General features: G+C 39.2%; 1 protein-coding gene across 1 annotated transcript in view; it reads right to left on the bottom strand.

Moving 5' to 3' along the window:
* Positions 1–3,939: 3,939 nt before the first annotated feature.
* The window catches only part of COL4A1 (collagen type IV alpha 1 chain), a 124,257-nt gene continuing 110,629 nt past the window's right edge, over positions 3,940–17,567 (bottom strand). Inside the window, exons 46-52 of the mRNA XM_027675104.1 lie at positions 15,632–15,760; positions 14,248–14,346; positions 13,887–14,099; positions 12,241–12,418; positions 9,335–9,449; positions 8,523–8,695; positions 3,940–6,926 (exon numbers count right to left, since the gene is read on the bottom strand). Of these exons, the coding sequence (XP_027530905.1) occupies positions 6,845–6,926; positions 8,523–8,695; positions 9,335–9,449; positions 12,241–12,418; positions 13,887–14,099; positions 14,248–14,346; positions 15,632–15,760 (989 nt within the window). The 3' untranslated portion in view covers positions 3,940–6,844. The remainder of the gene's footprint in view (positions 6,927–8,522; positions 8,696–9,334; positions 9,450–12,240; positions 12,419–13,886; positions 14,100–14,247; positions 14,347–15,631; positions 15,761–17,567) is intronic.

Raw genomic sequence — 17,567 nt, 5'->3', positions numbered from 1 at the left:
AATTTACATCCAATTTACTAAGATCTTTCTCTATTAAACAGCAAGAGCTTTTAATCCCCTCCTTGAAACTGTGTAAAGGAGTTTTAGGCCTCTCATCTTGGAAAAAAGGACAGCTAGAATGGATCAAAGCGGACACTTGTAAAAGAGAGTAAGCGATATGCTATATTTCCTGAAAAAAAATATCTTGCCTCATTTTACCTATCTTTAGTTGGCTTTGGAGGCTCTACTTTGAATACCATATTAGTGATTTTTTTCCGCCCTTCAACAAAGTGACTGAAAAGACAGAAAGCAACTCTCATCAGGCACTGGCCTAGGGTTTTAGGGCTGACTTCCTTTCTAACTGACTGCAAGCCACCTTACTTTCACTTTTTCTGCTTGTAAAATGAGAGCAATGGCATTTATTTGCAATTGTAGGCAACTTAGGAATATATGAAGCAAAAATCTTGTATATTGGTTTATCCTAACTAAAGGTTGAAGACAGTACTAAGCTCCTATAGGTTTACTGCACAACAATGTACATAAACATAACCTTTATCTGAGCTTGTGGTTGTTCATATGGTAATATCTAAAGTATTTTTGTTAAGGAAGCAGGAAAAAATTGGTTGTCAGAAGTCTACGCTACTATGTAAAATTAGATTCAAAAGAACCCATAGGAATGACAAGAATGTCCTTTGCTGAACCTTGGTGCCTCATGGAAGAGCTGGCTGCATGTGAAAGGAGGTAGATGATCTTACACATTCCCTCTCCTAGTACTTGCTGCCACATGATGAGTTAATATTTGATTAGACAGTGCTGTATCTATGACACCTGTTCACCAGGGAGGCTAGGCCAACAACTGATGTAATCTACCTTATTATACACTTAATGATAGAGGAGAAGTGCTGCTTTTTCAGCTTCCCACGTCTGCTTTTCATTTCCTCTCCTACACATTCCTGAGGGGTCATGTTCAGTACTTTGCAAGAGCAAACAAACAACTATAAATTCTCTCTCTCTCAATCTCTCTCTCTGATTCTGTGCAATTTGCCTGAAAAAGAAGAGAAAAAGTTTAAAAATTTCCACTGTACGCTGTGTTTCTGGAAAGAAAATTACGTCTTGCAAATAGTTATTTATATACCTGTGTTGGCTAGATTTCTCTGATTACAATAGATCACAACAGAAAATACAAAAAAATTGCTTTGGTACTAAAGCTACATGGAAGAGTTTGTATTTTTCACTGGTGGTTCACGCACTTGGCCATTGCTTTCAGATCCTCTTCACAATTGTCCTCTCAAGACAACTTTTCCCTTTGACTAGTAGGATCTACTCCATTTTTTAGGTCAGTTCTCTGAAAAAGAGAGTGGCTCTTACTGCCACCTTGCAGGAGCTCCAAAGCACCTCATCTGAACAGAATCCTAACTATTCTCCCTGTTGTACCCATGATTCCCAGGGTACAGTGCCTTCCTCTAGGAAAAGTGCTTCTGGTTTGCACTACTAGCAATCACAGTAATCTTTGTAATCTGAATACAATTTTTATTTCAAATGTGCAAGATTGTGTTCAGGAGACTCTACTCAGCCAGTGAAATTTCTGTGTTTTTTTCAATTCACAACTTCTGTAGCTTTCTTGTTAAGAAATCCCCATCTCTACAGGGAATCCCTCAAATTCCCACATAACTACAGGTGATTACAGCATTTTTTAATAGAATGATATATAGAAAAAATATATAGCATATATTGCCCTTCTTACTCTAACTGTTCTTATAATGTGAATATATCATCTAGAGAATATTTTCTCAAATTTCCATTTCCAGTTTTTTCTTCCCATTTTAAAGAGGTCATCTTCCCCTGAAATAAAATTTGCCTTTGAACAGAGGCAAATTTTTTTGGGGAACACTAGCATTCTTTTCTTTTCTATGTGTTCTTTTATTGGGAATGGGAAGGCTGAGAATAAGACAGGGTGTGTCTGTCATTGCCCTGGGGTAGGTCCTTTCTTCAGTTCAGGGACAATGTTAAAAGGCCTGGATAAGCTTTGAACAGAGAGAGCTGACAGTTCCCAATTGATCAAGGGTGGTCAAAAAATCTGTGAAAAAGTTGTAGTCAGTCTATGTGGAAATAAGAGCAAACAGTAATTTTGTTTGTAGATGTGACTGTTGAGCTACCAAAAGTCTTCATTCACTTCTGTCTGGTACTCACCTTCTTACTGGTCAGAGTTCCCACAGACACAGCAACACATCTATGCTGGGGAAATAGGTGGTGGGCCTCAATAGAACTGTGAAACAATGCACACTGAGACTGCACTGGGAATCAGTGTTTGAGCATCACAGTTCATGTGGGGATTCCCAGATACATTTTTGAAAGTGGTACACACAAACAATTCTTGACATGGGATACATGTGACTGCATTTCAAGTCCCTATGATTTTGCTGCCACTTTGATCACATCTCACAAACAAATTCATGTCCAAAATTAGGCTGGAAAAAATGCTGCTATGATTATTTAGAGGAAATAGAAAGAGGAGAACATCTTCCACTGCCAGCTACTATGCCCACAAAGATAACAAAAGCTTTGGCAGAAGATAACAACAGGCATGTTCTAGCACTCTCCACTTTGAACCTCTTCCAGGAACCGATGGTGAGAAATAAGCACTGTGGTGCAAGACTGAGGGGCATGTTCTAGAGAAAACACACCATGAGTTACACTGGTCTAAAAGCTGTGCACCAGGAAGAACAAAAAGGTCTGATCAATGCTCTTTAAACTGCTTTACAAGGACTTTCTCCCCTGCCCAGGCCACTTTACAAGCTTATTTCCTACAGTATAAATCATACTTCATGGAGTTGAGAGGACAAATGAAGCCTGCCACAGTTCTGCGTGAATCTAACATGTTTTCTTAGGCAAGACAGGAGTTGACAGAGCATCAAATGATCATGTTCCATCTAAAACTTTCACTCTGTCAAGTCTTCTGTCCTCTGCACACCAATTATAATAAATGGAGCTGACAGCATACAGCCAGAGGAAAATAAAGGCAGATCTCCAACATATGTAAAAAATTCAGAGATTTTTAAATCTTTTGAATGTTTACACTCTGTTCTCTTTGTTTTGAAGACAATGAAAAGCTGCAAAGGAATGCATCTTCACAAATCAACATCAAAATGTAAGTAAGAATATCAGCTCAGAGTATCATCCTCTTATAGTGGGAGCTGAAGAGAGAATGTGGTGTCAGTAAGCCTGGCTGGGTGAAATATCTTTACAATAGGATGCATTCCTGAGTTCATGAGAAGTAGTAGTGATTTATCCTCCCACAGGTATTAACACCTTAAGCTTATTGTTTGCTAGCAAGAAATAGTCAAAGCCCACACACACCCCTCTTTGCATTTTTTTGGAAGGACTTTCCTCCAGCCCTGTGTTTTACATGTTTATGTTCCACCTTGTGTAGTTACCGCATATTATTCAAGATTTGTAAAACGTGAAAGGTAGGAAAGGAATTCTCAAAAAGTCATACAGCTTTACCATTTCAGTCATGAAAAGGTATGGCTTTAATACAATCACTTTTCTGGGAGCCTGGTATGGGGATATTGTTCTCAGGAGTCCTGTTTCATAGAAAAATGTGTATTTCGTCAAGGAAGTTATCACTATGAAATAGAAAAAACATATAATTATAAACTGAATGTACATGTATCAGAAAAGACACACAGGCTAAGAGATAATTTGTTTTAAAATATATACTGGATAATTTCATTATATTCCGTTTTTATTTTGCAGTATGTATTGAATTATTTTTTTAACTGAAAACTGCTTCATCCCTATTTCAAAAGGAAATTGGTGGTGACAAGAACATGTCAGAATAGAGACGGAGACTTGGGAAAATAATCATATAGCCAAATGTTAGTGGATTAGAGACCAAAGTGGTTTTGTTAGTGTAAAGTTGTCAGTCCCAATGTTACTACAAAGAGTGAGGGCACCACCTGCTGTTTCAGAAATTTATTTATTTGGGTCATGACAGTGACACTTCAAGTACTGCACTCAAAAACTAAGTAAGCTGTACTTCTTTAGGAAAGCTTCCTCCTGAAACTGAAGCTTATGCAAGACGATTTAATGTGTTTTCAGTTGCCTGTTCACACAATGAACTGTATTGTAGCCACAACGCTGGTCACAGATGACTGAACATGGGAATACTCAGAGATTTTTGAAAGAAAGGAAGTATTTCACACTTCTCTTCTGCTGTAGTACATGGGCTTTTCCTCATCCAGGGCATCAAAATTTAGCAGTCACACTTTCTCAGAAGATCTGATTGGTAGAAATAGCATCTTTAGCATGACAATGGTTTAGGTCATTTTATGAGCTGGAGGTTACGGAATAACTAGTTACTACTGCATAAGTAAGACATCAAACCACAGTTCAACCAGTTTTTGAAAATTTTGAAAGGACCAGGTTTCCAAATTTTCCCAGTTGAGAAGACAAGGATTCATACACACCCAGCTACAGTACAGTAGTCCCTTCATTAGCAACACGAATTGTATTCTTATGCACAGATCTTATTTAAACATGCATGAAGGACTTCATAAACTCAGCTGTCTGTCAGTTCTGAGACAATTTGACCATAGCAAATTAAATCCCTAGCCGACCAAGAGAGAAGTTGTAGAGTGTGATTACAAAGTCGGAGAAGCAGTTTGGATCCTCTGAGTTAGTGAAGACAGAATGTCTGCTTAGTTTTTCCTAGATGCCACAAGGAATCACCTTATAGTCTTCTCTTCTTCTGAATATTAAGTGGCACTTTGGATGATTAGACATGATCAGATTCTTGTATTTTATAGGCTGGTAAGGGACTTTTATAAGAGATGGTCATTCATAAATAAAATTATCAACTGCTAAAACTTCCATGAGAGTTAATAATCATTGCTAAAGGAAAATGGCCAATTTCTATACAAAGGCCTTCAGCCATTAGGTCAGAGAATGTCCATAAGGATTTTAAGTGAAAGTGAGTTCAGAACAGCAGCAGCAGCTGCAGTCTCTTAGAAAATTTTGGAAAACAACACAAAATATTAACAAATTGTGTTGTTTTGCCAAGGAAGATGACAGCATGGCCCACTTCCTCTTCAACCAGAGCCAAGATTTACATTGTCCACTTACAAGTAAAATTATATGAGATATTTTAATTTTTATCCTGTATAAATAATTTCTGATTTGTGCATGAAAAATTCAAGGGAAGAGTGAAAAACGTATATAACTTGATTAACGCCCATGAGCTAAGATGAAGTTAGCAGATTTTTGTAACATCTTCACATCAAACATATTTCAGTAATGGATGCATAACTCATGGTTCATCTAACAACATAAGTTCTTACAAGGTAACAATAGAGGTGTCAGTACAGTGTCCTGTTTCCCCCTTTAGAAGATGCTTTGTACATCTGAAAGATGTGCAAAACAAAAATCATCTAGGATTGCATCAAGCTTGTGCATTTATTTGTGGCTTATTAAAAATTAATTCATTGTTGTAAATGAATGATAATAACAAATTAGTAAAAACGTCTTCTTTTCTTCTGTTTTTTTTACACAAATAGTTTTATTACAAACTTGTTTTCTTAAGAAATACACATGTAAGAAATTACACAAAGGCCTTGGCATTTGCAAAAATCTTTTGGTATTCGCATGGTAATAGTCTATAAAACATCTTTGGACACAAACGTGCTCAAACAATGGTATCATTGCATAGAAATTCTTTAGAAATATTTGAGGCCACTTTGAAGAATTTTTTTGGCACAGTATGAACAAAATTAAGGCCTTATACTTTTCAAAATCAAGTCATTCAGTGTGTGAGTAGTGTTTAAAACCCTGAAAAATATTAAATACAGAATAAAGACTATAAGCTCAAAGCAGGATTTACTATAATAAACACAAATAGCTATTAACCTGGGTTCAGTCTCTGAAACTTCAGCATTGAAATGGCCTATGTAAAATGAACATTTCACATCATATTTTGGCATTTAACACCTAATTCATGATACTAAAAAGAAGAAAACTTTTGTAAGGTTTTTTTTGAAATTATAAACTCAGAGCTTGATTTGCCTAATGGTTCGTATCTATATAAATTACTAAAATATTTATATATAATTTTTTCTTGACCATTGCTGTATCATTCTTTATTCCACAGGAAAGTTTGTTCTACTGCATAAAGAAGCTGCATAGTACCAACATAGCAGAAACACTTGCCTATCTGGGAAGCCAATTTGGCAGTCTCTTCCAGATGTAGTCCCATTAAAACTGACAGCACTAAAGACTACAAACAGAAGCAAAGGTTTGCAGGATGGCACTCTATGTTGTGAAAAGATGGCTACATGTTACTTAACCACAGTCCGTAATCCCAAACCTCTTTTTTACATTAGTATTGCTTTGTACAGGAACAATAAGTACATACCCAAGAGTCTGGAATTTTAAGACACCTAAATAACGGTAACAACAAACTTATCTGGGGAAGAAAAATGAATCTAAATATATAACACAAGAATGAGAAAGGGGGGTCAAACAGTATAAGGCAGAACTGCATACCTCCTAGCACCTTTGCATTTTTTTCTGGATAAATGCTGACTTTTTATTCTATCAGTGCATTGCATTTATATAAAAAATACATATACTTTGATCAAAAGTGCCATTTGGCATGTCAACATTTGAAGCTTATCTTTGTTGTCTCTTTTCTTCTTTAGCAAGGACAGGGCCAGTAAAGCAGTGTGTGTTAGTTATGCAAGTTCCTAAAAGGCACTTTACTGTTTTCATATTGGACAACAATGAGGTACATATGATATATGTCTAGGCTTCATTGCTGTTAAAACGAATAGCACCATATCGTGTGAAATTAGTTGAAATTCAAAAGTCATTATGTTTTTCTCATACAGACTTGACAACGGCTAACATTTGAGCGTAGATCCCCTGCTTTCAAAGTTGAGGGAGTCGGTTTCCTATTAAAAAAAAATAAATTAAAACACCCATTAACAATTGTTGATACAAAGAGAGAGTTTTCAACTTTATAATTGACAACACAAACTTTGAATGCAGCCAAGTGTCTCTTCAAGATGTGCTGAGTCAAGAAGGTGTTCCTAAGTTCTCCAATGTGTAATCACTTCCAAGTTTGGTAACAAACTATCATAAGATTAGTTTTAAATATCACTCACAGTTACTTTAGAATTCAGTTCTGTCATGAGGCAGAACATTTTCTTAACCAGAAAACACTATCTGTTAAAGCAGCAGTTTGAAAACATGGTAGAATTTGTGTAGTAAAATAAAATTGGGCAAAGAAGCTGAAGACATTTGACTGTTCATAAGTTTCTGCTAACTCTTGTGACTTTATGGAAAAATGAAAAACCAGCAAAGGAAATTATTTGATGTCATATAGAAAGAGAAACCAAAGCCTTTAGTCTCCAACCTATCATAAGGTATTTCTTAGCAACTGAAAATAAAACATTTCAGACAAAAGTGTGCTTACATCTAATGCTTTTCATTAAAAATGATTATGAGTTTACAGGAAATTCAGGAGTATTTATGAATTATGATAGTAGGGCAGGTTCCCTGATCTGGAATTATTTTATAGAATCTAAGATATAGTTTGTAGCCAGAAAAGTTGAGAGGTCTCTGGGAAGGACTCAATGAATACAAACAACTGTAGTGCTGACTCCTCTAAATTTTCTTCTGACCAGCTTTCCTCTTTTCTAGGGAGCCAGCACTTACCCCAGTGATGGGTGTTTTCAGTAGTTTTTCTGGTTGATAAGATTATCACAGTCCCAGTGATAATCAATCCCGGTGTTCAATTTTTCTACCTACTGAGTTGGCAGTTATCTGATAAACAAACAGTGAAAACTGGCTAAAAAACCTGCTTCATTCTGACTGAGACAGGCTAAGCAGTGTTCACAGATCTAGAAGACACAAAGAGATAAAGGGTACCAGGAGCAGCAGTCAGGACTGTGGTGGAAGAGAGTGCTTGCCTGCACTCCAGAGAAATGTCTGCTGATCAATTAAGTTATGCTAAAATATTAATAAAATTCATATAGAGCAAATTAGACTGTGTTAAAAAATACATATGTGCAGGAGACCAGAACAAAGCCTACTACCACCAACTGCATTTTATCCAAACATACTTCCTCTCACATTAGAGAAAGGTAAATAATTGTTCCACTCAGTTCAACACCTGTACTAATTTCAAGTGGTTCTATTATATGTTAACATCCACTATGGGAAAATGTTTCATTTCAATCAATATGTCAGCCTATCCTAGTTACCGCCTGGTGAATACAATCAAGCATAGTGGAATTGCGAACATCGTTAGATTATTCTGAAAAGCAAAATACAGGGTACAAATGACACATTATGAACACTAACTGATGATCCATTCTCCCAAAAGCTATTAATTTTTTTTTCTGTTATGAAAATAATTAACTACATATACTAGCCAGACTGGTGGACAGCCAATACTTGAACCTGTATTACATTCAAATAATACTTTTATTCAGTGACAAGGCTCGACTGAGTCTCAAAGACCGATAAATAAATAATGAACTTACTTGAACATCTCATTCCTCTCTATAGTGGCAAGCCAGAAGCTGTAAGCATTTGCATAATAATTGCAGGTGCCCCGGCCGTGGCATTCAATGAAGGGAGCACTTCGAAACTCCTCTAGGCAGGAACCAGGAGATGCCAAAGCCTGGCCAGAGCCCTCTGCACCAGCACTGGTGTGCTAGAAAAACGCAAAAGCATTGATCAGAGAAGGACCCTTCACCTCTTCTGCCACAACATCTATGAACTGTCTTGCACAAATATTTCTTCATACTTCTCTCCTTGTCCTCCCTTATGCTAACTGCTGTTTTGTTCCTCAGCTCAAGGAGAAGCAAGAAGGTGGAGCTGAAGGGCTCCAGAGGTGGCACTGGGTTGTCTCACTTAACAGCAGCACACCACATCAGCAACATCAGCTTCAGGGCAGCCGTAAGCACAGAAATCCTTCAGAACTGACAGCAGGATCCAAGCTATCTCTATGTAAGCAACAGGCCAAGGCCAGCTCTTGGTCCAAAAGGCATAAGGACTGGTACAGCTCATATCTGAATAGCTTAACCCAATTCCCACCCCACGTCACAGTGGCCTCTCTCCCACTGCAAAGTGCTAACAGCTCTGGATCCACGCTGTTTCTCAGACCTTGCCTAGGCCTTGCCTGGGAAAATGGTCAGATTCTTTTTAAAGTCACCAGAAAGGGTAGAGGTCTAATGCCCTTGTAAGGCCTGAAGTGATATAGTCAGATATTAATTTTCCCAAAGCAGGAGCGTAGATCAAATGCCTGAGGAAAATGCTTTCCTCAGCTCAGAGTATGCCCCAGTGCACTTACCATGACAAAGGAGTAACCAATCCAAAGTGAACTCCAGCCTTCAGGACACGGTGGTATTTGAATTGTTTGACTGTGAACAGCTATTACCATGGCAGGAGCTTCACACACAGAGCATCTAGAAAGATCAAGATATGAATAAGCTGCATGCACTTAAGGATTAATACTTCTTTATTCAGAAGTTACTTTCTTTAAGGAATCTTGAAGTAGAAAATGTTGTCATGATCAAAACCAAAGGAAAATCACAAGGTTTCATTTAGAAAAACAGCCAACTGGTTCTTTTTTTCTTTTTTTGTTAATTTCTAATTTCTCCCTTACTTAGGGACAATTTAACTATTAAGTCTTATTCCTATTAGCCTTCCTACGAGCAAAGAACAAGAGACCTCTTATCTAAATATTTACATGTCTTTGTCCTTTCCTTGTCCCATTTGTACTGTAGTTTCTAAGAGTAGTCAATGTTATGAACATGGGAGGCGAATAGCCAAACATTGTAACTCAGCAAGTATCACTTAAAAGTGGTCTACTGTGATCAGAAATGAGTAACAGCAATTCATCATCCTACACACAGCTCTGAGTGACTTCCAGAGAAAAAGCCATCTCTCTGGAAGATGTCTTCCAAAGGTAACCACTGCTAATCTAATCTAATGCAGACTCTTCCCCATGCATTTTCCTTGGAAGTAGTTTTTATTTACATTTGTGCTCTTTAGCTTCAGTAAGAGATTTCTAGCAAAGTAACCTGAACAACGAACTTCAAAGCAGCTCTTCAGAAAGCCATGCAGCACCATTTATTTTACTTTAGATAAATTCACTGTGTCTCAAAACTGCTAGGTTAGTGAATAATCCAATCATCAATCATGCCTTCACAGGAGAATCATAAAAAAATATGAGTTGGGCTAGAAATTTTAATATGCAGGCTAGTAATAAGGAATTTGGTAGATATAATTCATTTTTTCTTGTACAACTCCTCAACTGGCTATTGTAGTTAGCAACTATGAAAATCATTCAAAACTAAACAGTCTAATTCCTGTTATCAGAGCAATGAAATCAAGTGCAAAATGGATTAAGTTGGGTTCTGGAAAGTTCAGAGAAGCAAAGGAATTCAGAACGAAAGCCTTCTATTTCTGCCTTATGATGACTGCTTTCATACCTACTGCCTTCATCTTTAGTGCAGAAGCAAGACAGTTATTTTAAGAAACACATCAATGAAAGAGTAACTTTAAAGAAGGAATGTAAAGCTGTCTCTATTCTTGGAGCTCTGCTTTGCTTCAAGAGATTTCTGGTATTTCAGTGGAAGGCCTTACATGAAAAGAAGTCCCATGACCCAAGGCAGCAAGTGACACTTCTACACATTTTCAACTTTAGGACTGGGAAAACTGTTGGTTAAAAAGCCTCGACTAATAAAATTAATTGAAAGAAGAGTCTTTCAGGTTCAATGCTGGTTTTTTTTAAAGGTCTCTTACAATCTCTCACTCGCTGCTATGGCTAAAAGGAGAAAAACAAACACATGTACATACATACATATATATACACACATACACATTTTTAAGGTGCAAAAGCTACTCTATAGGCATAAGACAAAACATTGGTGGGTACCTCCTTGAGCAAGAGTTTCAAAAGTCATTGTTAAAGGTTATTTTGGGTGCATAATATGGGATGGCATTAAAAGGCACATGAATTTAAGAAGTTGGTCACTTAAATTTTTTTAAAATTCAAGCCCCTTCCATTCATATGCAATTAACAACTGAAAATGTACCAACAAAAGCTATAGGCTCTCTTGAGAATCTTGTCCTCAATCTGCCACTCATTTTCAAGACACACTAATTTCTTTTGCACTGAATCAAAAATAAGAGGGCAGGGTACAACTGCAGAAACAAGATGAATTCCACTGTGCAAAATAAGTATCAAATGTTTTGCAGTAGAGCCATATAGTTTTTTGAACATACCAAGATATCAAGACTACAACCCACTGAGGATTTAGATTGTCTTTTCTCTTGGATGGTATATACAGACCTGAGAAAACATTACCAGGAATCTCCACTCCCATTCACTATACATGAGTGGAAGAGGGATCAGCAAGAGTTGCTACAGATTAGAAGCAATGATAGGAACTATAGTAATGCCTATATCTAATGATTATCACTTAAGCTGTACGTTGGAGATTCCATTGTCAGATCCACATCTAACAACAGTGGTACAGTTTACTGCACTTTTGCTCACAACTCTGCATTCAGCACTGGACATATCAGGCCAAGAGAGTTTTTACTAGTAGCCTTAAAATCTAAAATGGACCAAAAATTCAACATGTTGGATTGATGCAGAACAGATATGCCTGATATGAGTGCCACTCCTTATGCTAGTTGAGAATCTGGAATTATTAAAAAATAGATGACTGATTTTGCAATTGTTTCCTCTGATTCAGACAATAATGGCTGTATTCAAGCAGAATGTCCAAAACAATGGAAGAAGCTTGGCAGTCTACTGTATGATAAATAATGCTAACATTTTCAAACAAAAGGAAACTGAGCCCTAAAAAGCTTCTAGCTATGGCTAGTCAAAAAACTAGAAGTGTTTTGGACAAGAATTGTGAATAAATGCAAAAATTTTTCTCCTTCAAAGTACATCATAGCTTTTGAAAGACAACATTTCTAAGTAAATCTTTTCATATCAATGATACTTAAAATCGACTACTCTATTTATTTAGGTTTCCCCTGGAATGGATTTATTTTTTATCAAAGTCTAAACTGAAAACATGAACATTTTGAAACATTTCATCAAAGGAACTCAAATTTTAAATTTAAAGGCTGTAAATAAAAATATACAGATTAAAAGCCTTTCCCAGAAAAATAAAGTAACCTATGCTATTTTCACAGGCCTCTTCACTTCATAAATACAGCAAATTGAAACCTTACCTGCTGATGAATGGTCTGATATTATCACCAGTGATAGGAGCCATATTCATTGGCATGGGTTCAGGAGTGGACAGCCAGTAGGAATAGTCATTTCTTGATGCAAAATTACAAACGTTGTTGATATTGCAGAATAAGAAAGGCATGGTACTGAATTTACGAAGACAGCTTCCTGCTGTGCCTGCAATGTTAAGTGAAAGGTTACTTCTTAACACAGTTTTGTCAAACCACTGCCAACTGCCAAACAATTATTTCCAGAAGCAGCTAAAAAAAGCAGAGGACACTTGCTCTGGAGGGCTCAGTTCTCTCAGAGGAAGTGACTTCTCTTAGCTCCATGAGGAAGTAATAGGGCAAGGCAAAGAGTAGTCCGGTCTTGCTTGTAGAATTATGGAATACATTAGGTTGGAATAGACCTCTAGAAGCCTATCCTAATCCCCTGCCATTTACATCAGGTTGATTGGGTTTAGAGTCAGCTGAGTTTTGAGTATGTCCAAAGACAGAGATTCAACAACTTCTCTGAGGTCCTGTTCCAATGGCTGACCATCAGCATGGTAAAAAAAGCTTTTATTTATGTTTCACTGAAATGTATCTCATACTTGTGTCCATTGCTTCTTTTGTGACTGGGCCCCTCTGAGAAGAGCTTGACTCCCATCTCCTCTACCCACCCTGTAGACAATTGTAAATTGCAATAAAGGCCTTCCCCCAAACACCTGTTAAGGCTGAGCAAACCCAGTTCCATCAGACTGTCCAGACCCCACTAGCCATTTCAGTAGCTAGCTGTTGTATTCACTGTGGTATATCAACATCTTCCTTGTTCTGCAATGCTCAAGTCTGGGCTGGCTGTGTCTCACAACAGCCAAACAGAGGAAAAGAATCACTTCTCTCCATCTGCATTTTTTGCCAGTGTAGTCCAGTAGGTTGAGCAGCGGGGAAAGGGCAAGGGCACACTGCTAAATCATGTTCAGTGTTGCTCACCAGGGCTCCCAGGTCTTTTTCTGCAAGGCAGCTCTTCAGAAGCTACTGGAAGTAGCAGCCAGTCCCCAGTCTGTTCTGTTGCACTGGGTTATTTCATTCTAGGTGCACTGCTTTGCATTTGCCTTTATTGAACAACTTGAGGTTCTTCTCAGCCCTTTTCTCTACTTTGGCCAGGTCTCTCTGAAAGGCATCCGTGCCCAATGGGGGATCAACCATTCCTCCCAATCTGGCATTACCAACAAACAGGCTGAGAGTGTGTTCTATCCCATCACACAAGTTATTAACAAATTCATTAAACATTGGCCCAGTACTAATTCCTGAGGGACATCACTAATCAACAACCACCACTCAGACTTTGTACATCTGCTCACCTGAACCTGATGGACCCACCAATTTTCCACTCACCTTGTCTACTTAGGCAGCCCATATCTCACTAATTTGACTTCAAAGGTACCAGGGATGACCACGTCAAAGGCTTTGATAAAGACTTTCTTAAATAAACTGACACTGTTTCCAATATACACCAAACCATTTCTTGTACCAAACTAGATGGCATAATAAGCACCAGCTAGACAAGAGTAATTACACAGATTTGTTCAAGACATTTCTACAAATGAAAGAAACATCTGGTTTGTAATTAATTTTAATTGAATTCTAATTTGGTCTGTACTTACCCAGATCTTGGCCATGTGCTCTTTCATTTCCTTGCACATAAAGCAAGGAGTAGCCATGGTAAATCAGCCTTGTTCCAAATGGACATGATGGTTCTTCAGTGGTTTGACTGTGTCTGGTAACAAGGAAGCCATGAGCAACAGATGGTGCACCTGGTGGGCCCATAGCCCCAGGCAAGCCGTCAGGGCCTGGTGGACCAGGGAATCCTCTGGGCCCTACAATACAGAGAGTCTCCTTATATCTCTACAGACAGCAGTACTCTTCCTACATAACTAAAGAAGTGAAGTTAGATACATTCACATCTAATCTCATATATTATTTTTCTATTAAGAAATCAAGTCTTTGAAGAACTTCTGGGCTTACCTGGGGGACCGTAAGGACCAATTTCTCCTTTCTGCCCAGGCTGACCATCAAACCCTGGACTACCAGGTGGTCCAGGTACACCTGAAGGTCCTGTCACTCCTGTTGAAGAAAAAAAGGAATAATTATTACTGGATAGGATTTCATGTTAGTTTCCATGTTTTTGGTTTTAATACAGTACAGCACAGGTACATGTCAGCATAAACTTGAAGATTCAAGTGCATTTGGTTCAATATCTAGATCACATAAGAGGGTTACTGCAGGCAAAGTGATTATAGTAGAGAAGAATAGAGAAGTAAGGAGAAGGTGTGCTTCTAAAATGACTAGTATTTACCTGGAATATGAAAAGGAACGGCAGCAATCTCTTCATATGCTTATCATATGACTCAATCAAAAACAGGCCATAAGAAAGTAGGATCACGAAGAATGGGAAAATTGGTATCCTCTTAGTTTTTTCCAAACAGGTTTTCAGACACATATTATGCCTGCCCTCTATCAATTTTTAGGGATGCTTTGAGTTCTACATTAACTCAGTAACTCTGACTTCAGGAAAAATTCTGACTTCACTACAGCAACATTTCTGCAACCCATCAGAAGCTTTAGATACTCACAGCTGTCCTTTACCTCATCACTCAAAAAATAATATTGTGTTTATGTATTGAATTGACTACTAGTAAATAGCGACAGATCCCATACAAGCAAACCCCTGCTGTGTTCAAATCCATAGCTGTCTCCTAAAGGACAGCAGTTGCAGAGTTGCAACTTAAGCTTTCCCTTAGAATCTTAACACTTCTGAGCTCCCACTCTTCATGTCCTGTCATTCTGGAGGACATGTGTCCTTGTGCCAGCATTTCATTTGTCTTACCCTTTGCTCCATTCTCTTATTTTCTAATGTGTTTAATCTTTGCATTTCACCTACTCTTCATAAAAATTGCAATGTCTGCACAAAAATAAGAAATCTAGGACCATGGAACAAGTTTCCTCAGGAAGCACTTTCCGCTTCAGAATCAAGTGTGTTTCCTCACACTTGTCTTTTCTCAGAGACACACAGTAATTAAGCTTGGATTCAACACTAAAGACAGAAGACAGCCTAACAAATACATTCTGGGGAAAAGCTGAACAGAGCATTGCAAGCCGTTCTGCTTACTGCTAATCCCAGATACTGATGTGATGACTGCAGAGTGAGAGCCTATAAAAAAATAACTGGGAAGGCATCTGTTCTGGACCAGCTTCAAAAAGGACTCTCTTCCTCATCACTGACACAATTTAAGGGGCTTATAAAAAGTTGGACAATATTATACCAAAAATCTTCTAATGTCTAGCCTACCACTGGTCTATTTTTACATTACTTAAAATGTATGTCTACTGGCAAGTTAGAAACTCTCACCTTGCTGTCCTTTGGGGCCTGGAAGTCCTGGGAATCCTTTGAGACCAACTGGTCCTACAGGGCCAGGCAAACCAGGATCCCCTTTAACAAGCTGAAAAGGACCGGGTGGGCCTGGTGGGCCTTGTAAACCTGTGAAAGTTAACAGAGGAAATCAGCATGTATTAAATATTGTACAATAAACCAAACCAAACCAAACCAACAACAACAAAAAAACAACACCCCAAAACAATGTTACCTCGTATTGCCATTTATGTAGTCAAAGACTAGAACCTATAGCTACAAGATATCAATCTGTTCTAGACTTTATTTGTGAATTAAACTGCAAGGCTTCCCAAAGAGAAGCCTATCTATGCTGGTATCTCCAGCCAAATAGACCTCCCATGGACTGAAATAGCTTTCCAGACCTTAGGTTGCATGGAGTTTTCCCAGCAGTTTGCAAATGGCATGAAACTGAGCCATGTAGTCATAGAATTATAGAATCATAGAATCAGTTGGGTTGGAAGGGACCTCCGAGAACATCAAGTCCAACCCTTGATCCACTACCACTGTGGTTGCTAGACCATGGCGTCAAGTGCCACATCCAGTCTTATCTTAAAAACGTCCAGGGATGGAGAATCCACCATCTCCCTGTGCAGCCCATTCCAATCACCCTCTCTGTAAAGAAATTCTTTCTAATATCCAACCTAAATCTCCCCTGGCACAACTTGAGACCATGCCCTCTTGTCTTACTGATAGCTGCCTGGGAGAAGAGACCAACCCCCACCTGGCTACAACCTCCTTTCAGGCAGTTGTAGAGAGTGATGAGGTCTCCCCTGAGACTCCTCCTCTCCAGGCTGAACAACTCCAGCTCCTTCAGCCTCTCCTCATAAGACTTGTGCTCAAGTCCCTTCACCAGCCTTGTTGCTCTTCTCTGGACCTGCTCCAGCACCTCAATATCCTTCCTGAACTGAGGGGCCCAGAACTGGACACAGCACTCCAGGTGTGGCCTCACCAGCACTGAGTACAGGGGAAGAATCACTGCCCTGGACCTGTTGGCCACACTGTTCCTGATCCAGGCCAGGATGTCACTGGCCTTCTTGGCCACCTGGGCACACTGCTGGCTCATGTTCAGCTTCCTGTCAATCCAAACTCCCAGGTCCCTTTCTGCCTGGCTGCTCTCCAACCACTCTGTTCCCAGCTTGTAACACTGCATGGGGTTGTTGTGGCCAAAGTGCAGGACCCGGCACTTGGCCTTGTTGAACCTCATCCCGTTGGAATCAGCCAAACTGTCCAGCCTATCCAGGTCCCTCTGCAGAGCCCTCCTGTCTTCTAGCTGATCGACACTCCCCTCCAACTTAGTGTCATCTGCAAATTTGCTAATGGTGGACTCAATATCCTCATCTGAATCATCATTAAAGATATTAAATAGAATTGGCCCAACACTGATCCCTGGGGGACACCACTAGTGACCGGCGGCCAACTGGATGCAGCTCCGTTCACCACCACTCTCTGGGCCCGGCCATCCAGCCAGTTCCTAACCCAGCAGAGTGCCCCTGTCAATACGCCGGAGGGAAGGGATGCCATCCAGAGGGACCTTGACAGTCTTGACAAGTGAGCCAATGGGAACCTCGTGAAGTTCAACAAGGCCAAGTGCAAGGTCCTACACATGGGTTGGGGCAATCCCCAATATCAGTACAGACTGGGGAATGAATGGATGGAAAGCAGCGCTGCAGAGAAGGAGTTGAGAACAGAGGTAGACGAAAAATTGGACATGAGTCGGCAATGTTCACTTGCAGCCCAGAAAGCCAATTCGGTTCTGGGCTACATGAAAAGAAGCGTGGCCAGCCAGTCCAGGGAGGTAATTCTCCCCCTCTGCTCTGTTCTTGTAAGACCCCACCTGAAGTACTATATGTAGCTCTGGGGTCCCCTGTACAAGAAAGGCATTTACCTCTTAGAG

This window comes from Neopelma chrysocephalum, unplaced genomic scaffold (assembly GCF_003984885.1).
Source record: "Neopelma chrysocephalum unplaced genomic scaffold, ASM398488v2 Primary Assembly neopelma1_25, whole genome shotgun sequence".
Lineage (NCBI taxonomy): Eukaryota > Metazoa > Chordata > Aves > Passeriformes > Pipridae > Neopelma > Neopelma chrysocephalum.
This window is presented reverse-complemented; position numbering and strand designations above follow the sequence as displayed.